Source organism: Poeciliopsis prolifica, unplaced genomic scaffold, assembly GCF_027474105.1.
Source record: "Poeciliopsis prolifica strain line A6 unplaced genomic scaffold, Auburn_PproV2 SCAFFOLD045, whole genome shotgun sequence".
Lineage (NCBI taxonomy): Eukaryota > Metazoa > Chordata > Actinopteri > Cyprinodontiformes > Poeciliidae > Poeciliopsis > Poeciliopsis prolifica.
The window spans coordinates 626,073-649,750 of record NW_026562420.1 but is presented as its reverse complement, the minus strand read 5'-3'; the positions used below and the strand labels follow the sequence as shown (position 1 = coordinate 649,750).

General features: G+C 40.0%; 2 protein-coding genes across 3 annotated transcripts; one reads left to right on the top strand and one right to left on the bottom strand.

The window, feature by feature from the left end:
• The first annotated feature begins 433 nt into the window (after positions 1-433).
• On the top strand, positions 434-11,951 carry LOC129376930 (protein GPR108). 2 transcript variants are annotated; one of them, XM_055056618.1, is made up of 18 exons: positions 436-999; positions 1,838-1,954; positions 3,251-3,301; positions 3,418-3,509; positions 3,592-3,662; positions 3,774-3,928; positions 4,007-4,069; positions 4,622-4,723; positions 4,810-4,943; positions 5,958-6,033; positions 6,146-6,219; positions 6,724-6,841; positions 7,167-7,297; positions 8,457-8,500; positions 8,571-8,620; positions 8,931-9,014; positions 9,756-9,877; positions 10,503-11,951. In XM_055056618.1, exons 1-18 carry the CDS (start codon positions 904-906, stop codon positions 10,588-10,590), a joined length of 1,668 nt encoding a protein of 555 aa, XP_054912593.1. In that variant the 5' UTR covers positions 436-903; the 3' UTR covers positions 10,591-11,951. The 2 variants fall into 2 exon arrangements, with proteins under 2 accessions (XP_054912594.1, XP_054912593.1); XM_055056619.1 differs by lacking the exon at positions 10,503-11,951 and having other exon boundaries at positions 434-999; positions 3,251-3,302; positions 3,416-3,509; positions 9,756-9,881.
• Positions 11,952-12,718: 767 nt separating this feature from the next.
• On the bottom strand, positions 12,719-23,212 carry man2b1 (mannosidase, alpha, class 2B, member 1). The gene is made up of 23 exons (XM_055056658.1): positions 23,102-23,212; positions 22,783-22,885; positions 21,719-21,892; positions 21,446-21,639; positions 20,341-20,473; positions 20,103-20,248; positions 19,300-19,499; positions 19,094-19,214; positions 18,920-18,998; positions 18,236-18,345; positions 17,980-18,087; positions 17,664-17,780; positions 17,382-17,564; positions 17,197-17,294; positions 16,966-17,086; positions 16,396-16,514; positions 16,174-16,275; positions 15,999-16,086; positions 15,822-15,902; positions 15,014-15,238; positions 14,779-14,928; positions 14,532-14,634; positions 12,719-14,148 (listed from the first exon to the last, which is right to left on the bottom strand). The coding sequence occupies exons 1-23, from the start codon at positions 23,210-23,212 to the stop codon at positions 14,045-14,047; spliced, it is 2,970 nt and encodes a 989-aa protein (XP_054912633.1). The 3' UTR covers positions 12,719-14,044.
• Positions 23,213-23,678: the final 466 nt, after the last annotated feature.

Sequence of the window (23,678 nt, the reverse complement as noted above, 5' to 3'; positions counted from 1 at the left end):
TTTCCGCTGCACAAATGCTTGACAGATTTTGCTTGATTTGGGAAATGCTGACGTTGAAACTTCCACAAATATCTTCAAAGCAAAAGCAGCACAAACAAAAGTGTGCAGCACATATTAGCTAATAAGTTAATTGACTCCAGTTTTGACTGATCTGAAGAAGTTGGTGGGGGCTGGTTGAACTTGACCTCTGGAAATTATTATTGAAATCTGTGAAATCACAGTACACAAAAATGTTGCTGCACAGACCAGGATACGTGCAGCACAAACGTTTCACGGGGTCTCTTTACAAGCAGCAGCATTTTAAGTGAGGCTATCCACTTTTATTGGCATCACATTGACCTTTCCAGAGTTGTTTAAACTCGCTGGTCTCCTGATGTATCTGCTGGGCTGTCGGATCTGATCCGACGTGGAGGGGCGGTTCCGTTCCCAGGTAAAACCACGTGACCTAAAGGCTACAAGGTGCAGAGAAAATCGTGTCAATAGAAATTTTTGACACCGTCAATGTCATTTTGACTGAAGATCCGTCATAAATCATGTCTCCCCCGTCACCGGCCTGCGGGGTGCATTTGTTCCAGCTGCAGAACCAATAAGTTGTTGTCGTTCGGTTTGTGACGGCTCTGCCCGAACCCACCGGAATATCACCAACCAGGAAGTGGCAGCTCCCCAACGTCTACTGCAAGCTAGCTTGGTGGTTTACGCAATGAAAGAACTTATACATCGGAAAACGTAAAGGACGCGTGTTGTCATTTAACAACGGAATAGGTCGTTTGTGTGGCCGAGCGTCGTTTTTGACGATACGTTTCATTGTGACGATTCGAGACCGGAAGGACTGCTAGCAAGCTTGTTGTTTAGCCATCTGGCAGAATTGTCGACAGCTGACAGTTAACGTTAGCGGGTGTTGTGATGGCCGTGCCGCACAGACAGCTCTCCGTTGCGGTAATTGTACTCCTGGTGCTGCTGTCGGGGTGTAACGCGAGGATACACAAGCTCAGTCTAAAGGTAAGTGCGAAACACGGCTTTAGTTTCGAGTAACGTCAGCGTTAGCCCGGGTAGCTTATGCTAACGCCACGAACATTGACGTTGCTTCACTAAAACCCACAGCGTGTTGATTACATTTAATGGCATTAGAGGTGTTAACACGGGGCCACACTGCTGTATTTATGTTAAATATGTATGTGTTTGCATTGGATGTTATGTAGCAAGCTGTGGCTATTTACTGGTTTCCAGAAAACCTGAACTTTGTTTTTAGGCTCCAAATTGAAAAAAAAGTCAAACCAAAGCTGAGTCACTGTATTTACGAATGTATTAAATTACAATTTATGCTCTTTAAAGTCGTTATGTTTGTGGAAAAAGTAGCCGGTCAAACAAGTGAAAGCGGCGCTTGTTTGGCAGGAAGACAACATTTAGGTCGGGTCAAATGTGACAGTGGTCATGTTAGCGCCATGCTAATTGTTCTGCGTCAAAACAAACCATGTTAGCGGAAAAATCACATGAAGTGAGCTCTAAATGATACTGACGTCACGTGTTTATGTTGCATATTGAGACAATCTCTCAATTTCCACAAAAAGTTGGGACAAAAAAGCCTCCCATATATTTCTTAAACATATCATTTTTAGGTGTTTCCATAAGATATTCCACAAATGAGCTCAAATCAACATCAGAAATGTTGATTTTTACCAATTGGACTTGCTGTCTTCCCTTTTCTCATTCCAGAATTTGCTTTGACCGAAACCTACAAATTTGTTTCTCGTTTATTCTGAGAGCCAGTTAGCTCATGTATGGTTACAGTATTTGTGATCACAAATATTAAACAATATCAAACTTTTTGTTTTTCCAGAACGAAACACGGTTTACCATTGACCTCAACAATTTTGGTTTCTTTGCAAATGGAACTCTAAATGTGACTCTGTCCTCCCTGTGGCTCAGTGACCTGGTGAACTACAGCCTCTATCCAGTAAGTTTGTTTTTTTCATTTTCTTTCAGGTAAATATAAAGAAAAAGAAGAGTTGAAGGAAGCGGTAGTAATTTTTTTTTTCTACCCATATTAGTTTTGCAATGAGAACTCTAGTATGTTCTTTTAGATCCTGTTTGAGAAATGATATTAAGATAATTGATTGTCTTTTTTTATTATTGGATACATTTTCTCTTCGTTTATAAGACTGGTGTAACTTGCTGACTGCTTAGTTTTCAAATGCTTGAGTATGCAGTGCTGAAAAAAGAAATCCGTTCTGTGACCCAATCTACTTTTTTGAAATTTATTTAAGAGACTGTTTGTGTGCTGTTGGCCACTGTAGGTGCAAAGGGAGCACATTTCTGCCAAAAATATCAGAAATTTTGAGATTAATTTCAGAAATGTGCTAGAAAAAAACGTTGACGTTTCTGAGTTTGAAAAATCAGAATTTTTCTAGGAAAAAACTCATAAAATTTGAGATTGAGAAACAAATATCAGAAGTTTGAAACCTTTTGATTGAGAAAATCATGCTCATCTGAAATGGGCTTCTCTTACATAAAGAAGTGATTTCTACCACTAAGCTGCACACAGTAATTGCTTTTTTTATATTTTTGAATTTACTGATATTTATTGATGATCTCGTGGAACAAACAGCAGAGAACATAGTAAAAATAAGATTTCCAATAATATAATAATATTTTACATTAATTGAAAGTTATCGAGCCAAAAATTAATCTGAATTTTCCTAAGAAATTTTTAATGATAATACAGTAAATGCCCACCTGGCCTGTCACAATAAGCAATAAATCAGTGAATCATATGATAAATTAAAACAATCACAATAATGTCCATTTGAGTAATTTATCTTTTTTCTCTACAAAAAACTGAATGATAAAAAAGTCTTCAGTTTGTGCTTTGGTCTCAACTGGCTCCTGCTTTTGAAGGACAATTTTGTTTACAGAGACTTCATGGTTCATTTGTTGTTGTTGTTATTTCTGTTTTATTTATTTTGGATATTTAAAACATCTTCCAGTTCCAGTGCTAAATTTTGGTTAGAATTTAAACTTCATTGATCTTTGAGAACGTGTTCCTGAATTATTACTCTATCAATATTATGCTAAAGGAAAATGATCTCAAAATGACAACATTATCATTTATCGCAATAAACTTCTGGGACAATTTATCACCCAGAAAATGTATCATGACAGGCCTAACCACAGCTAATCATAGGTTTTCTCTCTGTATTGATGGAAACCAACAGACAGAGCTGATTCATGTCCACATTGTTGTCTGCTTTAGGTTGGCTTCAGCCTGTCCAGGTCTCGAGTCAATGGGGTGTTGTCGTACACAGTGAGTACCCGCCTTGATATTTAAACATCTGGTTTTCTACAGCTCTCAATCATCAACATATCCTTGATGATATTTGATCTGTTCAACGTTGTTCATTTCTAATGTGTTCTCTGGAGGCGGAGGAGACCGAGGCGTGCCCGCTCACTGCGACGAAGACCACCAACGACGAACCCCTCATTCTTTTTCTCATCGACAGCAAGCATCTGGGGTGTGTGTTGTTTAAGGCTCATATGTTCCTAATGTATCACAGCTTTGTGCGAAGGTTAAGCGTTTGACTTCTGTCCGTTTAGAGTCAACGTGAGCGCCATGGGCATTCAGGATAACTTCCTGCTTGCCAAAGCCAAGTCGGATGAAAGTAAAGGTTTGTGTTGCTGATTCTAACGCTTCTCAAATTAACTGCTGCAGGGTGAATGGCGCCATCGTTTTGAAGTTAATCTTGATGTGTTTCTATGCCTCCATTTCTGTTGTTTAGAAAAAAAGAAGGTTGCAAAGAGGGAAGCTGGCGATTCAAAACCAGGCGATTCAAATGCAAAGCAAGGCGATAATAAAGGGATCCCAGAACCACCAGCAAACGAAAAGTCAAACACTGTTGAGGATGCGAAGAAAGTGGAGGAAACTACATTCCTGGTGAGATTTTTTTTGTTTTTCTTGTGGCTACATATTTGTGCAGTTTTAAATCAGCGTCTTAACTGTAATTTCTTGCAGCTGAACAGTTCAGTCAAGCCGATTTTAGCCCTGGACAAAACAAATGGCTTTTACAACTTCAGCGTAAGTGTCCTTTGCTCTTCATTTAAACAACATTTGGCAGTGTTTGGTTGGCTTTGCTCCTTGATGTATGTTACAGGATTGGACATCTACATGATTGATGTAGATGAATGGTGCATGGTGTTACATGCACCATTACATTACAATAGTTAGTTAAACTTGAACATACAATGCCTTCTGCAGCCGCAATTATGTAAAATTAAATTATTGACTAATATAAAAGAAACAGATCTACTTAATCCTCTCTCAGAAAGTAAAATATTTCTAGATTAAAATCCAGGAAGAATACATAGTTTACGTATCAGAAAATCTGCAATTTTTTCATCTTTGATGAGTCATTTTGTAGAAATCAGGTTAGAATTAAGGGCGCCATTTTGTGAGCGCTTCCTGCTCATCCTGCACTGGAACGGTATGGTTTTGTGGACGTGACTCGATGCGTCGCAACGGCGGCTGAAGGAGCGCCTCACTTGCTGCAGCGGCTGATGGGCGCCGTCCAATCCAGCGCTGCATATCGATAGTTGTTCCGTCTGGCTTAACGTCTCTCCTCCTCTACAGTTCCGCCTGGTCGTCGGCCCAAAGGATCAGGGTCTGTACAGCCTGAAGTTCCACTACTGTAAGAACAGGGTGGCCGGAGTCAAGCTGCCTTACGGCTTAACGGTGAGTCAACGAGCGTTGGCGATGCTCTGCCAGCCCTCAGGCGTCTGATAGCTGTTCGTTTAACGTTTCCCCCCAACCCCCTGCAGGTGGATGTGGTAGAGAGGAACCCAGGGAGCTTCCTGTCTGCAGCCGAAATCCCCTTGTCTCGTCTTTACATATGTATGGCCGGAGTCTTCTTCACTGCTGCTATGGTGTGGGTCTACACGCTCATGAAGCACAGGTACATGGCATGAATTACACTCAAATTGTGATTTCTTTTATATCCCAGAGGTTTTGTCGCATCGAGGTGGACACAAAAAACGTAATAAAAACTTTGATTGTCTGTGAACGCATCAGCCGCTTTTCGTGTGATGCTTTCAAGCAAAGCCTGAGGTGCATCCTTGCCCCTCGATGGGGCTCCTGTAATGACAGAGGGGCAGCTATGCAGGGGTTGAAGACATGTCGTCGTTCCAGTTGGTGGCCATGGTATCAAAACATTGAGTTGTGTAAAGTGAAGGCAGCATGAGCAGCACTTTTCTGAGCATCCTCTAAAAGTCTTAAATTTATGTATCTAAAATTGAGACCAGAAAATGTCTTGAATACATTTTTTTAAAAGTAAGTTTACCTTAAAATGTCTTAAATTTTTGTCTTGACAGGAATACTTAATCTTGTATATTCTACTTATTGTCTTTTTCCTCGGGACGTTTCTATCAAACCACAATTTGAGTCGCACTCAGAGATCTTCATTATGGACAAATACTTTAGTATCATGCTAACCACACAGGCCACAAAGTTAGCCAGATGGCTAACTAGCATAAAACCCAAGATTTATGGGTTTTACCTGTTTACCTTTTGGAGGGTTTGCACCTGCAGGACACAGGAGAGTCCCACACCCAAACCAAACACGCACACAGTCTTTTGAACTGTAAAAGGCCGATAAGGAGCAACTCATCTCCACAGCCGTCTTACTTTATTTATTGCACCCACATCCTGTTGAGACATAAGCCAAGTTCACACTACAGACCTTGGACCATGTTATCTTTGGTGAGTGAAGGCAGCAGCATTTTATCCACGTGTAAAAGTAACTGATGGATACGATGTTCAGAAACCAAACAAAACACTGCAGATAAAACAGAAACACAAAGAATCATCAACCACAGTGACATTTTTGTTCCATAAGGTCAGAGAAAAGCACCAACTGCCTTTCTGTAACTTAAATATAATTTTTTTTTTTCCCTCATCTGCTTCTTTACAGATACAGCGTGTTTAAGATCCACTGGCTGATGGCTGCACTGGCATTCACCAAGTCCACTTCTTTAGTTTTCCACAGTGTAGGTCACAGTGCTAGTAATTCTCTTCATGTTCTCAAACATCTTGAGGCATTTTCTGTTTTATCACAACTGTCAAGGTAGTTTATGTGTCCATGGCTTCTGTTTTTCACAGATCAACTACCACTTTATCAACATCGAGGGTCATCCTATCGAAGGCTGGGCCGTCATGTATTATATCACACACCTGTGAGTTATTTCTGATGGATTTTTATTTATTTATTTATTTTTATTAGGGATGCATTGTTGTGAAAATTTGAGCTGATATACATATTCTCTACCATGAAAAATAATGCACCACACCACTGAAACAGGCTTTGTGCTGTAGTTGAACATGTGGTGTACCATCTCTCTCACATGGCCAAACAAATACCAGAAATATAGTTTGGAAAATACTCTATATTCTGGAATATAAATCAGTTATTTTCATAAAGTCCAGATTGACTTGTGTATGATTTTTTACCTCTTCCTGACACATTTTTTTTGGCTTACGCTGCTTACACTCTGAAGCGACCTATAGTCCGGAAAATACGGTAAAAGACCGTTATTGACATACTTTTAATTATCAGGCCAATATCATGTCAAAAAATGACGAACGTCGTCCGATACCAATGTTGATCCTGATATGTCATTCATTTCTTGTTTGGATCCTATTTGTTTTTAACATTCTGCATGAATACTCCTGTTTGTCAGGCTGAAGGGGGCGCTCCTGTTCATCACTCTGGCACTGATTGGGACGGGCTGGGCTTTCGTTAAATACATCCTCTCTGACAAAGAGAAGAAGATCTTCATGATAGTCATCCCTCTGCAGGTACTCTGTGTGTGTGTGTGTGTGTGTGTGTGTGTGTGTGTGTGTGTGTGTGTGTGTGTGTGTGTGTGTGTGTGTGTGTGTGTGTGTGTGTGTGTGTGTGTGTGACTGTGATACCTTGTGGGGACCATTTTCCTGACACATACAACGTTGTGGGGACCAAAGCCTGGTTCCGACAAGGGGAAACACTGTTTTTGGGTCAGATTTAGGACTAAGTTGTGAATTGAGTAAGGGTTACGGCCAGAAAAGTGTGTGTGTTGGGGAACCTGCTTCTAGTTTGAAGTTTGTGCATTTCCTATATATCTGTGTGTGTGTGTTTTCCTACTAGGTGCTGGCGAATGTTGCCTTTATCATCATCGAGTCGACAGAGGAAGGCTCCAGTGAGTACTATCTGTGGAAGGAGATCCTCTTTCTGGTGGACCTTATCTGCTGCGGAGCCATCTTGTTCCCCGTCGTCTGGTCAGTGTGATGCGCAGCCTGAGGCCGTGTCAACTGTAGATCTAGTTTTGGGGGGAGATGGATGCACCAGTGCACTTTTTTCTCTACTATTTCAGATTTAGTGCTAAATTGACTTAAAACAGTTCTGTTTTTTTAAACACAGACATAAATGTTCTGGGTTACAGATTTATTTGATAACTGTGCAGCAGTACAGCTCACTTAGATAGCTTCACAAGCTAATGTAAAACTTATATTTGTTCAGTTTGTGCAATTAGGAGGATAGCAGCCAATGTAAAGAAAATAATAAACTGAAACTGACTAAAACAATAGGTTGACTATCTTAGTGAAACATGAAAAAATCCAACTCCAAAAAACTTTTTCAAATTGTTCAGAATGAACAATAGTGCAATTAGAAATTCTAAATATAATTTGAAAATAAAGCATGACGTCGCTCGGACCAAAGGTTATAGAATTAGCCTGAATACATCTGGACTTATGGATCGTGAACATTGTGGGTGTGATCACTCATAAGGGTCATAATGTGGAAAAAGTGTTTCTCAATTTGATAATAATTTGTTCTACTACTTATTAATCGCCAATATCTCTATACAGAACAAACTGATAGATTTGTAGAAGCTTTACAGAACTGATGTCATTAAAATATACCCTCTTAATACAGTTTTTAATGGTACAGAAGTTTTTGTTTTTATGAACCATATGATTATAGAAACTGTTTTGGTGAAATAATGTTTACTTTGGGAAAACATGGAATTAAAATGGAGAAGCTAAGAAAAAACTATAATTTGATTTATGAAAATATAGCAAACTTTGAAGAAAATGGAAATGATGGACTATATTTGTTTAAATTCAAGTTTACTCTTTCAATAATCTGACTTTGTGTAGATAAGTAAAGAGTTTTTGCAAAGTAAATTCAGCTTATTTGTAAGTACGCTAGCAGAGTTCTGTACAGGGAGTAATTGTCTCGGAACCTGAAAGTTGTGGGTTCGATTCCAGCTTCCTCCTGGGGGTCGGAGGTTAACCTCTAATTGCACATCGGTGTATGAATGTGTGACTGGTCGGCTGTGACTTACATTTTCCACCTATGTAGCGTCAATTTGAGCTGATAAAACATTTAAGGATATGCAGATCGACGTGTTTTCTCGTTTTTCTGTGTCGGCAGGTCCATCCGTCACTTACAGGAGGCTTCCAGCACAGACGGGAAAGGTGGGCTGGTTTTTCAAAAACGTCACCATGTTTGTCTTCTTGTAGTAAACATGGGTTCTGTTTCTTCCAGCTGCCATGAACCTGGAGAAGCTCAAACTGTTCAGGCATTACTACGTCATGGTGAGAGAGAGAGAGAGAGAGACGCCTCAGCAGAACTGACCAGAGATCAGTTTGTCCTACAAAAATGTCTCATTTCCTGGCAGCTGTAAAATCAGATGACCTGAACAAAAATCTAGTTTTGATGAAGGTGCTATTTTTCACTTTTAGTTAAAAAGCAAACAAAAGAAACCTTTTCATATTTGAACGGAACATTTTCATCAAATCTCAACATCTCCCGGTACAGTTGCCAGGGTTTTAAAGGAAGCTCCACATCATGAATCCTGTTTCGACAGTCTTGATTTCTGCCTTTAATTGAATCCGTTCATTGCAGATCGTGTGCTACATCTACTTCACCAGGATAATAGCCATTTTGCTGAAGATCACAATGCCCTTCCAGTGGCAGTGGTGTTATGAGGTAAGACACAGCAGACTCAAACATATTATTTAATTACATTTTCATCATTTCACTTCTGTTTGCGACCAATAGAGTGTTTTCTTCAGCCTGCTGCTCTGTCTGCACGCAGCCGTTTCATCATCTTCTATTAATATTCAGCTTTTCAGAGAAACTGAATTTGGGATTGTCTTCATAACAAACTAGGGCTGAAATAATTCATTGGATTAATTTTGATGAATCAGATATTCAAATAATTGTCAACAAATGTAGCAATTGATTAATTAACTGGATCAGATTTAAAAAAAAAATACAGTCAATATGATGAAAGAGCTTAATAAATTCAGATCAGTAATTAAGCTAAAATTGTGCAGTATAATGTAAATGTGTTTTGCATTTAGGATAAAAAAAGCATCTGTAAATATGTTGTAAAGTGGGGAAATTTTACTTTGAACTGGTTCAAGTTCACTAAATAATTCTGTCACTGCATTTATGCGACAAAATGCTTTTTTTTTAATTGAAAAGTCATTGTTCATTTCTTCTTGTAGCGCATTTCAAATATTCTGTAAAAAAAAAAAACATGCTTAAGTGGTTAAATGAAAAATCCGATTAATTGATTAGTCGTCAAAAATAATCGACTGCTAAATTAGTTGTTAGTTGCAGCCCTAAAAATAAACAGTTAAAAATGTGAACACGTCTTTGCTGGAGGTGATTTGAGTTTGCGGCGGTCTGCCTCTAAAACATGCGCCTTCCTCTGGTCCTCAGTTTCTGGTGGAAGTGTCCACTCTGATCTTCTTCGTGCTGACCGGCTACAAGTTCCGGCCGGCGTCAAACAACCCGTACCTGCAGCTGCCGCTGGACGAGGAGGACGTGGAGATGGATGAAGTGTGAGTGCGTCAGAGGTGGCGCTGCACCGATCCCGTATCAATATCTGTATCGGCTCAGATATTAGGAAAGAGTTCCATGTCGGGCATCAATGACAAAGATTATGTTTTAGTATTTATTTTAGAATTCCTCATTTACTTTTCTGAACCATTTGAAAGAAAGTCTGTCGCAGTTTATTTTTTATGTTTGGTGAAGCTACTGGTGTATTTAATGGTGCTGTTCTGGTGCAGAGTTCTCAAATATGTTAGTAGTTCAGGACATTTATGTCTGTTTGAAAATAAACCAAAGGTTTAAGAGGTCAATGGATTAAAATTCCAGTCTGATTAGTCGCACCTTATTGCTGTGATTAATCAGGACTAAATTGTCTGGCTTGACTTTGTGGCTTGAAATGTAAAGATGCACATTTTCCTTAAAATGTTAAGTTAAAATGTTTATTGTCTCAAACAAACAAGTTTAGTAGTTCAATAGAAGTTTGGCCAGCCTTGTTTTTCTGTATCAGCTGAATACAGTGGAAGTGGAAAAAGTGGAAGTGGAAAAAGTGGATCGGTGCACTCCCTCGTTTTATTCATTTGTTTTGCATTTAAAATGATCCCAGTCTGACATGAAGGATTCTTCTTCTCTGCGCAGAGTGACAGAGTCGGGCGCTCTGGAGGGAATCTCCAAAGTTAAGAAGACGTCTAACGGACGCGAGCGCCAGAAAGAGCCCGCTCTGTGAGCAGGAGGCTGCGCGGTTGGGAGGGACCAGCCCCGGGTCGGGGTGGGGGCTCATATGGACCAAGACCTCCACCCCCACCTCCACTTCCACTGACGGCTCTCTGTTCAAAACTCTTCAAGTGGTTGCAAAGCTCATGCCCACTGTCTGACTATGCAAAACATAAAAACAACAACAAAAAAAAGATGGCTAACATGACGAAGGTTGTCCATTTTCTTTGGGGGTGCTCCACCCAAAACCCGAAGAGCTCCAGGAGGGTTTTCTTTTTCTGGACGGGTGGGGAAATGGAACAGAGCTCTGAAATTCTTTTTTTTTTCTTTCTCTCTTTCTCTCCAAAGCTTATTATTATTATTATTATAGACAAAGACTCGGGTGTGTTTATGCCGGCTATTTAAAAACGGTACTCCTGCATCCTGCATCTTTTTTTTTTTTCTCTGTAACATGGGAACAAACGTAATGTGACAAATTTAAGTTCTCCCCCTTTGGATGCAATAGCCCATTCTCAGGTGAAAAGAAAAAAGAAAAGAAAAATCGATGTAGAGGAAACAGCGTTTGGTTTCCCACCAGTCACACTGCACCGTACATGTTTTGCTCATTGATTTTTAGGTTGGAATAATCAACAGCAGGATGCTTTTTTAAAATTTAATTTAACTTGTTTAGTTTCAGTACGTTGCTGCTTTTTGCATATTGAAGTTTTCCAGTATCATTGTGTGTGTGTCGGAGGGCGAGGCGTTTCCTCCCAGTGTGTCATTTTGGAGTGCTGCTGTAATTTAGTGCTTGAAGATAACCTGCTTATTCCACCATATTGACACGAGGACCTTTAGTTAAAGTGACCGAACGTTCAGATCAGGCTGTAAAGTGACCAGAGCTGTGGCCAGATATTTCTATAAATATATATATGTGTATTTCTTTGTGGTTATTTTTGGCACGGCTGAGTCCTCTTTACCCATTTGTGGATTTTAACCATTTTTTGCTCTTGATGTGAAGCTTTTGATTAATTCCAGTTGACTTCAGCAGCCGGACAGGGTCGAAGATCATTCAGTGACAGGTGATTTGTAAATATGACGGTTCATACAAGAAGAGACAGATTACACTTTATGAACTGCACAGTGTTTGAGTGAGATTTTTGAATCTTTTTTTTGTTTTGTTTCTTGAAATGGAGCCCAATCACATGAAAATGCGACTGAGATTTAATCTCAGTCTCTCCTTGATCTGCAGTGTTGCCACACAGGCAGCCCGTCTCCACCTGCCGGGAGTCCACAGGTAAACACGTTTACAGGAGTTGGAAAAAGTGTTTTTTTTTTTTTTTAATTGTTGCAGAAGGTTAAAGGATGTATGAATTGCCACAATAAAGTTGGAGTTTTTTGAAAGCTCTCTGGTCGCTGTTATGGGTGAATATGCACAGACTTTAGCTGTAAAGTCAACAATTTGAATTAGACGCTCTGGAGTTGAAAATGTTTGACACACTACAAATGTGCACAAACTGTCGGTGTTCCAATAGTGTTGGAAAAATCACAATTTCACAAACATCAGAAAATGTTTGTTCAAAATGGTCATTTTCGTAATTCCAATTTGTGAGGTTTTAAGGTAAATGGAAATGCAGTCGCCTCGATTACGATGGTGGTGATCTCCGTCACCCTCATTTACTCCTTTCTCCCCCCGTACAATCATCCAAAACGTTTCAGAATTTCTCAAAACTTAGAAATCTGTCAAACTGTCAAAGCGGGTTAGACGTCAAAATGTTAGTTTCTTCAAATTTTTGGCTTCTCAAGCTGTTGAAGTTTGAGAAGTTTAAATTTGCTCAATTTCTTTTTTCAAAAATTTTTTTTTTTCAGAAAAATTTTTGATTTTTTTTTTTTTTTAATTTTTTGTCAAACTTTTTTCTAAAAAATCTTAAGTTTCTTTTAATTTTTGTCAAACTTTTTTCTAAAAAATCTTAAGTTTCTCTTTAAAATTTTGGATACTGAGGAAAAGTCCAGATTTTTGACTTTTGGAAATGGTCTCAATTTTATGTTTGAAAAAAACAAAACTTGGAAATGTCTTTATTTGAAGAGGCAGAGAGTTTTGATTAAAAAAAAAACAGAAATTTTATAGAAAAACTTGACTTTTGAAGCAAGAATGACAACAAATGCAAATTACCAGAATTTTATTACAAGATGCTTGTTCAGCTGTAAAAACATGTATATATGAGAAAAAATATTGCACATGTTGGTCAGTAAAATATGGCACCAGTTGGTAACAAAGACAGTCAATTGTTTCTACAGACATGGAAATAATTCTGTATCTATATCATCAAATTGTTTATAAATGTACAGATGGTTTAGAAATTTCACATTTTACATCTTTATCCAGTTATGGATAATTCCTGAAAAAACAATCTAATTTTCTCAATATTCTTTATATAGCTACAGAATAAGTAATTTAAAAAGTAGATTTTGCTTGAATCCATGTATACATTGTCCTTTTATCCAAAATATTCCTCATCACAGCTCCAGTTTTAGTCCAAACCATTAATGGATTTAATTTTTGAGCCACTGATGGAGCCTACAGATAATCACAAGGTTTTGGCCTCTGAACTCTCATATCTGCAGCTTGAACTGAAGCTAATTTAACAAACAAAGTGCCCATTTCTATATTCACAAAAAGTTGTAAACAGTGGGTTTTAAACAGGCTGCTCATAGTGCAGCATAATTCAGTGAAGATGAACCAGCAGTGACTGTTTGCTTCTGCTTTGCTTTGCAGCAGAAGCAAACAGTCACTGCTCCAAGTTGGAAAGATTTAAAGATCTTAAAAGGTTCATTTCATTTTTAAGAAAAGTGACAGGCATCATGTGTGAGTACCAGTTATGATCAGCATCATTCAAAGAGAAAATGACAAACATCATTGCCTCCTGTTTAAAGCCGTCTAATTGTAATGTTTTGTTGCTACCACAAGGGGGCGGTAACAGGAACAGCATCATACTGAGAAATAAAAGTACTGTGAAGACAATTTGGTAATACTAAGTGAATGCAAACTGAAAAAGCCTTCAGTAGTGGGAATCATATGAAATATTGTTTATATTTTGGAATATGACAGGAAGTGTGTGCTGTTCATCAGCAGTTTCAGTTATGATAAAGTTATTGTTTCAGATTTTATTCATATTGTGTGGCTCCAACCTGATTGACTGGTCTAACTTTTAAAATGACTGCAATTATTTGACATTCAAACATTTATTTATTTTTGCTGCTTTATTTCACTCCTGCAGTGTTGTCTTTAAATCATCTGAAATTTGGGCGATTGCTTTTCTGGAAAGAAGACGATAACAGCAGCATATGAAGAATTGTGCGATTTAATGCCCGTCACTAGTGGAAACAGTAAAAAGGCCGGCATGAATGAAAATTATTTTCCAATCCCTTTCACTGCAGATTTAAGGCGATATTTGAGGAATCCACCGTTTGGATCAGAGGGACATGATTGGTTATTTAAATGTGACCCGGAGTAAAAAGGTTCTGATCTCCATGGGCCTCAGGGTGATTTCCCACACAGACGGATCCTCAAGCGTCTTCAGCAGGACTTTCTCTTCTGCCAAGAAAGAAGGTTGATTGTTAGAGCGTGTAGCTAAAAATATGTAAGAGGTGTAATAAAGCCTCACTTGAGAGTTTATTAAATCAATATATTCTAGTTGCTACCAGTTGTGAAATATTAACCTCAGAGTCGTAACAAATGCTTCAGTAACAGAACATGAAATGATTATATTGAATTTTTCCACACAAAAATCAATATGCTTAAGTGAGGGATGTATTCTACATTTAATCGTAATAATTTTGAAATTTATTCCCAGTTTTAATAAAATTTATTAGTATTTATTTACTATAATTTGCTGTTCTTCACCTTCCATAATGTAAACTTGAAATGTTGCGCACTACCCCTCCAGAGTGTTTGACACCTGTTAGAATGACCTGTACCTTTTTCAGGAGACCAATCGAAACGCTTCATCTCATCTTTCCACTGATTGGCTGAGAGGTTCAGCTCAGAAACACCCAGAACATCCAGAGTGGAAAACAGCTTCTGCACACACACAAAGAAGACAGAAAACCGTTTAAAAGGCATGTTCAAGCCCATTTTATTCACCGTTTTTAAACATAAAAGTAGTTAGAAAGAGAACTGGTGAAATATTTCTCTAAGGAGAGTCATGAGTTCTGAATGTCCGACCTGAAGGTTGACTGTGACGGGTTGGGAGCTGGCTTTGCTCTCCCAGCTCTGGAACTGATGCTCCAGCCTGAGCAGGACGGACTCCTCGTCCCACTGACTCAGTGTCAGGAGGTGAACAGCAGGGGGCAGCGATGCTTGAAGGCCTGAAAACTAAAAATAAAAAAATAAGACCATTTTAAATCCTCCTTTCTTAGTTGTTATTAATCTGTCAGAGGTGCAGTGTGTTAATCCGAACCTCCAGTCGTGCGTTCGCGTTCAGGTCTCCATCGGTAAACGACAGCAGCGGTTGTGATACCACTTCCTGCGCCAGGGGGCGGTGTGTGTCTGCAGCGGTGGCAGGCGGCTCCAGGGAGAGGAGGAGCCGACCGCGGACCACCAGGCCGTCGGGGAAGATCTCCGAACTCTCATCGAGGGGTTCACCGACGCCGCGGTAGTCGTCATACAGCAGCCGGCGGTGGAGCTGCAGAGGAACGTCAGTGGTCTCATTAAACATGTAGCTTTACCGTTAGCCAAACAAAGCAGGCATGATAAGGAACCCGATTCCAAATAATGGAAGTTAAGATTATAAAAAGATAACACACAACTCACGGTCACTGCTGCTAATATTTCTTTAGTAACTTTTATGCGCTTAACAATTAAAATGACAACGCAATATACTCTCATGCTACACTGTGCAAATGTTCACTTTGCACCATTGAAGATTTCCTCACATCAGCATGCTGATTGCTTAAGATGGCTTCCACAGTGAGGCATTCAGACTCATTTTCTGATTTAGCTAATAACCATTTGACTAAACCTTAAGCTCTCAACCGGTCTTATTAGTTGAAAAAAAATGTTTTTTTTTCAAATTGACAATTACCACAGAAAAAAAAGGTAATTTAATCCAATGTGTTGTAGTTAGCCCCCTGTACATTTTACATTTACTTCCTGTTCTTAACGTTTGGACCCATGAAAGGAAAGGAGTGGAACAGGATTCTCTTGAAGCCTCAGTATTGGCGCTTACTGCTCGTTTTAAACAGATATGAAGTGTAAATATGCTGTACCATGATCTCCAGGGATCCGTTGTATAAGCTCGCTGCTCCCTGTGAGCGATCTGTCACTACTGTGAGTTGGTCCGTGTCATCCTGAACACAAACGTACAGTAAAACGTTTGTGGAATTGCAGGAATAAAAAGAAAAAGATTAAGAAAGTGATTAGCAAAAGAAAAGAGTAATTAAGACCTTTATAAAGGCGCGAGAGTTGATGGGGTAATAGTTTCCAGCAATGGGTTCCGTTTGCTTGAGCTGCCATGTGGGACGGAAGTCTTTCCTGTTTGAAACAAATCCAAAACGCTAATCTAACGTTTTCTATTATTTATTTCTTAGACGTTATGATATCTAAAAGACATCTGCTTACTTTCTCTGGAGAACTTCTCTGCCGTTTGAGTCGGTGTAAAAGAGTTCTGCGGTTTTAATGCTGGTGTCCAGACGAGTGATCACTTCCTTCCCCTGCTCATCACTGACCAATAAACAGATTTAGACACAAAATCAAACATCACATTCAAAACAAGGTGTCTAAAACATTCACATACTACAGATGCAGATTATTTTTCCTAACTCGTAAATATCTGGCACTCACCTGACCGGCACCGGTCCGACCGTCCACTCCAACTCCACGGCTTTGCTGTCGGCGTAGAGTCGGACCACCTGAGACACCCAGGGAGTGAACCACTGCCGCACCTCCTGCACCACCGAGTTCTGTTCACACGACGTTACAGAATTGTTTGTTTTTTGGAATCCATTTTGTAATTTAACAAAGTGTCCCAGTCATATCGTTTATCATTTATTGTGATACATTTTGCGTCGCGATACGATTTTGATTTAATGTCGTCGTGATAAACTCCAGTTAACGATGTTGAAAAACCTCAAACTTTCCATATCGTTGGGATTTTTAGCTTTACCATTTTTTCTACACTCTTTGTTCAGCAACAATAAATATGTCTTCAGATAAATACATTTGAAAATTTGAACAAATGTGGTTACCATATTTAAGGCCAGTTTACATTTACTTTGTGAATTCAAGACATTTTAAGGCCTTAATTTTAGAGATATGGATGCACATACACCTTGAAATCAATCATTGTGTCAAAGTTAGAAGCCTGGGAGTTTAAATACATAAACATGAGGTTAAACATCAAGGCACTGCTACCTGAAAGATCTCCACTCTGGCCTTACTGCTGACCATGACGGGTGTGGAGGAGTTTGGTCTGAAGATGTAGGCTCCAGACGTCTGCCGGCTCTCGTAGTTGTTGCCGTCACTGGCATTGTACCTAAAACACCCAAACACACGTTTTTTCCCTCCATCTTTTATCATTTGGATACATGAGGCACAAACCTGAATTTAAACACATTTTGTTTTTGCTTTGGAAGCAACACCAACCAGTAGAAGTTTTGTGAAAGCTTTATGGTCCGTTTGGTTTCCAGGTTGCTGAGACCGGACAAAAGGCCAGTGTCAGGGTCAAAGGTGACTTGAAGGAACTGAAGGACATTGTAAAAGAAACAGTCACTAGTCAGTTTTGATGTTATCATGCGTGGTGGACTCAATTCATCTGTCTGAACACGTACTTTGTTTTGGATGCTGGTGGGCGCCTGGCGTTGCGGTGAGGACGATGGCGGCCCGTCCTGCAGCAGGGACACAGAATAGCTGCTGTAACCCAGAGGAGGCGCTCGGACCTGGAACACCAGCTCGTTCCTGGCGAAGCCGCGGCTCCTCCTCACTTCCTGTGTGGCTCTGGACACAGGAAGCACCTTCAAAAAGACAATAAAAACACACAAAGAAGAAGTCATAGGGCGGCACACTCGGAAGTTTCCTTTAGCTGCGGGTTTAGGAGCAACAGATTGACAAACCTGACAGTCCACGGGTTTTCCTTGAGCGTCAGTGACGGCGTACACCGTCCCGTTGACCGGGAGCCTGACGGGCCAGGTGACGGGCCGACCCAGAGGGTTGTACACACTGAGCGAGAACTGGACCAGAAAGGCGAGACACAAACACACTGAGCTTCTAATAACAGAATCAATGTTGAAATCTTATATTAGAAGATGAGAGTTCAGATTATATGGACCAGGGTTTTTAAGAACAACTATTAGGGATAAGACATGGTTATTACTGGATCCAGGTTTACAATGAATCATCTTATGAGTGTGTGAGTGTGTGTGTGTTCACCTTGCTGCTGGACTCAGTTAGAGGACACACACTGACATTGAGGTTATCACAGTAGACTCTTTCAGCAGAAGAGCCAGTGAGGGAAGCCAAACTGTTGCTGACCAAAACCTGGATGAGGACAGTTAGTGAAAAAAAACAAACAAATAAACAACAACAACAGAACACACAACGAATGCATGTTTTATACAGCATAAAATGATGAGAGAACATTTAAATGAGACTAAAGCAGGTGAGATATGATCATCGTCTCATTTACCTGGCAGTGTTGCCAGCCTTTGGCTAGCCTCTTGGCGTAGTCGTCAGCAACATGTTGTTTCTCTGTTCCTGACACTGCGTCATGGTGCTGAGCCACAGCCATCGCTTTCCCTGCAGACCAGGGAATAAACGTCATCAAAATTCATGTAGAAATGCAAAAGAAATAAATATGTATACAGCTAATACAGTATTTGATGTATTTTAGCATCTCCAGATGCACCGACACCAATGGAAGGTTGTGAATAGTTTTATGTCAAAGTTTGACAAAGCACTATCTTCTCTAATGCACACCAATTATCCTGTTTATTAATGATAGTAAAATGAAAAAAAAAAAAAAAAAAAAAAAAAAAAACTATCAAAAACTACATATAGACCATCAGGTGCAAAAAGTGATGGAAGAACTTGTCATAAGCCACTCACAATAATCAATGAAACAACTGATCGTATGATAAATTTAAAGAAGTTCAATCATTTGCATAATTTTCTCTTCAACAAATAGAATACAAGCAGCTTTTAAAAATTTGCTCAACTTTCCACCAGTTCTCATTGTTTTGACAGTACAGTGCAGTTCTAGAAAGCCTGTAGAGCCACTAATACTGACATATTCAGTAGAGGTTTGAATGCAAGAAACGTCCAACAATCAACTGGACAAAAAATAAATAAATAATAATAAAAAAAAACTCACTCAAAGTCTCACTGTCACCCTTTCCAAACAGCCCCTTCCTGGAAACTGGACCGCCCAAAACCTCCAGCTGATTACAAGACTGTCAAATTTAAAAAGGAAAATAAAGAAAAATACATCCAACTATAAATCTGAAAAAGTGATTAAAAACCAGAAAAGCAAGTGAACTGCAGCTACCTGCAGGTTGCTGTTGCTGATCCTCTCGTAGCGTTTCAGCGCCGGTCGGCTTGTGAAGTATCCCGTCCAGAAGTTATGAGCGTTGTCCGCGTAGGGGAAGAAATCGTCCATCTTCAGAGGCCTTGACAAAGAGAGATGCGGTTGACATAGTGGTTTATATGAACTGATGTCAGGCTTCATGTTTGCGCTGCAGACGTCGGCTGCACCAGGTCAGGTTAGCTTTGTGAAGCTCCTGCAGGTAGCAGGATGGAGTGGAATAGAGGACGTTGACGTTGCTGCCGTTGCCCTGCTGCTCGTTGACGTAGCGGATCAGCTTGTCCAGGTTCTTGTACCACAGGTTGGCGTTCTCGTATTGGAAGTCTGAGCCCATGGTCATAATGATGTGGTTGGTTTTGTACACCAACGCCTAATAAGGGAAAAGAAAACAGAAAAATGAATGATTTATGCAAATGACCAGAGCAGAAGTGGAGAAAATACAGCAAATCTGTCTGTAATATTAAAGAGCTATAAATATAAAACAATCAACAATATAAAGAAAATCAGCTTATTTTCCTTTTGGAAAGAGTTGATGTTTTCCCAACTTTTAAATGTAGAAAAATAAAAGTATAAAGACTTTAGTTATAAAATTTCAACATAAAAATATATTTTTCTGCAAGTTTTTCCAAAACTTCATGAGCACGTTGTTATGGTTCTGATGCCAAAAATAGTTTATTTAGAAACTGTGATTTCTCTGCTTTCATTATTATTTTTTTCTCCCTTTCTCCAGGTGTAGAGGCAGCCTTCTACTGACTCCTGTCCTTTTCTTTCTCTCCCTCTACTCCCATCTTTCTTCCTTTCTTTTCCCACACCTCTGAGTAAGAGAAAGAATATGCCAGAGGTTTATTTATTAATGTCTTCAAAACAAGAAGCCGTTACCTCAAACCTGAATTTATATGCACTGCATTTAGACAAAACTGATTAACAGATAAAGTAAATGAATTACATTTTTTATGCAACCATCTCAACAGACCTGACTCTTGGCGGCGCGAAGGAAGCGCTGGACAACATCGTCGACGTTGTAATCCTCGAGGTCTGGGTCGTCTCTGATTGGTGCGTCGGCGCACAGTTGGTCCCAGCAGAACCCTTCTGGAGGGTTGTACCCGTTGGGAAGGATTCCTGAACGCAAAAGAAAAGAAAAACAAACAAACACTCTGCTGCATCAGCGGTCTCAGGTTATGAAGCGTGTAGGAGGAGTTTTGGTTTTTTACCGGTGAAGAGGTCGGCCATGGGTGGTGTGAGGCTGTCTGAGGCTCTCCAGAGGAGCTCCTGCTCCTTCGTCTTCATCCTGCGAGTCCGGTCCTGGTAGTCCAGGCGACCGAAGAAGAAGCCGTCGTATCCCATCTGGAGGAAAAATGCATCAGTGTTTCGACTGGATTTCACAACAGAAGCTGTTTTCATCTGCACCGCGTTCGGATCTTAAAGTGTGACACCGTCCCCACCTGATCAGCGTTTCTCCAATAAATATACATAAACTAAAACCAAACCCTGGCTCACCAGTGAGGGTAAAAAGTGTAAAGAAAAAAAGCTAAAACACCCTGGAGTGTGCACCATAGAAGGTGGAGAGTAATCTCCAGCTTACTCCAGGATGGAGGTCTGACCAGAGTCAGGAACCTGAACATGGTCTTCAACTGGACTCAACAGAACCCGACTCGTCTGCCAGCTCAGCTTATTGTAGACAAACCTGGCCAGTTTATTTACCTCCCAGTAATTTGAAATAATGTTCAGAATGTGCTTTAATATAAAAATAGCCTTTAAATATGAGGATGAAACAAAAACAAACTCTAGTTTGTTATGCAACATAAAATCAATCAATTGAAACTGGAAGTCTTGCTTTATTTTTCTTCATTACAAGATTATTTTGTCACGCCCTCCATTTTTACTCTACAAATTGATACATTAATACATATCATCTAGGATCTTCTCAGCCCCTTTGGTCCTTAATAAAAGCTCTAAATATGACCCTGCATTAACAAGGTTTTGGACATGAAGTAACCAAATGTAAGCTTCGTACGTTTTCCACAAATACAACAAGAAAGTTCCATGTCGGTTCTGCAAAAGCGAAAAAAAAAAAAATTCCAGAAAATTTGTATCTTAGCTTTTACCAAGTTGACTTACGGATAAAGTTTAAATAAATGCCACATTGTTTCTGTAACATCTACGCCCCCAAAAGAGCCTCTTTGTTCATCTACGTTCCAGGAAAGTAACTTTCAAGTCAAAGCATGGCAGCAAGGACTGTGATTAATATTAAAAGCACTTATTCACCAAATATAATTAAAGCTTCATTCTGTAACAATCCTGCCAAGCTTCAGCTACCTGTGCAAAAAGAGAGGCGTGTTCGCGGGCGTGGCCAAAGGGGTCGATGTGCCAGGCGACCCGGGGGCGACCACAGATCCCAAAGGTCTCGTTCAGAAACCGCAGGCCGATGGTCATCTGGTCGATGACGGCGCTGTAGTGCGTGGTGGCCTCGTCGCTCATACACCAGCCGCCATTCACAAACTCCAGCCGACCTGGAGGAGCAAGAGTCGGGTCAGGAAGAGCTTCCACACTCCCGCCGTCGATGCGAACACACAGCACCGGGCGCTGTACCTTGGTTAACCAGCTGCTTGACCGTCTGCTGCATGCTGGAGCTCTGCTGCTTCCACCAGCGGTAGAAGAAGCCCGTCTCCACGTAGATGAACCGTCTGTCTGGGTTCTTCAGCAGCTGATCCACCACCGAGTCCAGGATGTACTGGACGCCGGCGTGCTGGATGTCGTTACGATCTTCACACAAATGAGAAAACAGCAAAAGTCAAGAGGTCGCAAACGTCAGCACTGAGAACAGACATTGATTTATGCTGATAAATGATGGTTTCGCAATTTTAGTTGAAGATTACTTGTTATTGATCACAGAATTGTTTTGCGGCTGTTCCGACAAACAGTCCTCCTCTAATTTGCACTACGATCCACACTCATTTTTAAATTGCCTACAAATATCACAGTACAAAACTGTTATTCAAGAGTTTTACCAAAATGTTTAGAGACACCTCATTCACTGATGATTCAATATCATTACTAATACAAAATCAAAGGATCCGAGCAATGCACTAAGGAACGACAACAAGATCTGAACCAGACACAAAAGTGACGGGACATAAAACTGTCAGAAATTTTTTTTTTTTTTTTTGTCTAGTAAGAATGTGTTGACAAAAATACACAGGACAGAATAGTCCAGAAACATCAACACAGATGCTTCATGTGTGGAAATACAAGTGAGATTCATATTTAAATATACAACCGACTTCAGGTTTTACTTGTAATTTACAAATTAGCCAAGTTGGTCATCATACACACACAAAAAAAGTCAATGTGTATTTTATCAGGTGCAAGATAATAAATGTTGCAAAAAAAAAAAATCTGTTGCGCTTCCTTGTCCAAGTTTAAAAATGTAAAACGAGGTTTGTTTTTTTTCAGCAGTTTTGAAATTTTTGAAAATTTCAAATTTAAAATTTTGAAAAAAGTTGAAAAATTAAGAGCACAAAACTATTTCCACATCTTTAGTTCCTATGGCCCAATAAAATGCGCATTGTTTGTCATGTCTTTAAACATTGCGGGTCAAATAAATGAATTTCTGAAGGTTCGGGCTGAAGGTTGGGTTTTGGTTCGGGACTGACCTCCATAGAAGTACTGGTCCACGGTCTTCAGCCAGCCCACGTCGTCGTGTGTGTGAGGGACCAGGTGGACGTTCAGCATGGAGGGCCTGGTGGGATGACACGCCTGGACACACCGACACACTCAATCAACCCAAATGACGTTCCGCGACCGGAAGTAGCAGGTTGCGCTGCTAAACGCCAATAAACTAATTCCCTTACACGCACCGACAGCTCAGGAAGTAAGGACGCGTGAAAGTGAAAGAAAAGCTCCAGACCAGGTTAACAAACAAACAAACAAACCTTCGGACTGTAAAAATGTTCAAAACCCGCAATGACCAACCTGGTATCCGCAGCTGTTCGCGTCTCTTTTCTCTTGGCCGACCGGAAAACTTAAAACCCCGCAGAAGAGCAACAGCAAAGCGGCCACACAGAAGCGACAGCTGGCCGCCATGTTGAAAACTAACACAAAATCATATGACTTATGTTTATATGAGCTTTGGTCACGTGACTGAATTCCACATGGGAAGTGCTGTGGGTAGTTTAACCCTGAGTGCAGACTGTCAGGCAGAACATGCGCTTCTACGTCAGAAAAAAAATGTCTTTGAGGTTTTTTTATTTTATTTTATTTATTTATTGAAAAACATTTTAAAGTAGGTTTGGAGGTGAAAAACAACATATGCTATCATTTTATTTTGTCTACTCTCGTTTACAAAAGTTGAACTGTTGGTGGTTTTGCCTCTCGGGTCTGCAACAAACACCGCTTGATGACGTTTTTGTGCCGATTTATGGAAAGCCATTCGTGCCACAGTCCAATCAGCGTACTCTTGGATGAAAAAACAAAACAAAAAATAAAAGTACCAACAAATCGCTACCGCAGCAAGTGGCAGAAATTACAAAATTAAAAAGCATAATATGCC

Bases quoted from the DNA above. Each gene is read 5' to 3' on its own strand.
- LOC129376930 (XM_055056618.1), top strand. From the start codon at position 904: ATGGCCGTGCCGCACAGACAGCTCTCCGTTGCGGTAATTGTACTCCTG. The intron at 4,070-4,621 runs GTAAGTGTCCTT...CCTCCTCTACAG, and splicing joins ATGGCTTTTACAACTTCAGC to TTCCGCCTGGTCGTCGGCCC. The intron at 8,621-8,930 runs GTGAGAGAGAGA...CGTTCATTGCAG, and splicing joins TCAGGCATTACTACGTCATG to ATCGTGTGCTACATCTACTT.
- man2b1 (XM_055056658.1), bottom strand. From the start codon at position 23,212: ATGGCGGCCAGCTGTCGCTTCTGTGTGGCCGCTTTGCTGTTGCTCTTC. The intron at 16,515-16,965 runs GTAGCAGTGCCT...TCGTGTGAACAG, and splicing joins CCAGAGTGGAGATCTTTCAG to AACTCGGTGGTGCAGGAGGT. The intron at 14,149-14,531 runs GTACAGGTCATT...CTTTCTTGGCAG, and splicing joins CGATTGGTCTCCTGAAAAAG to AAGAGAAAGTCCTGCTGAAG.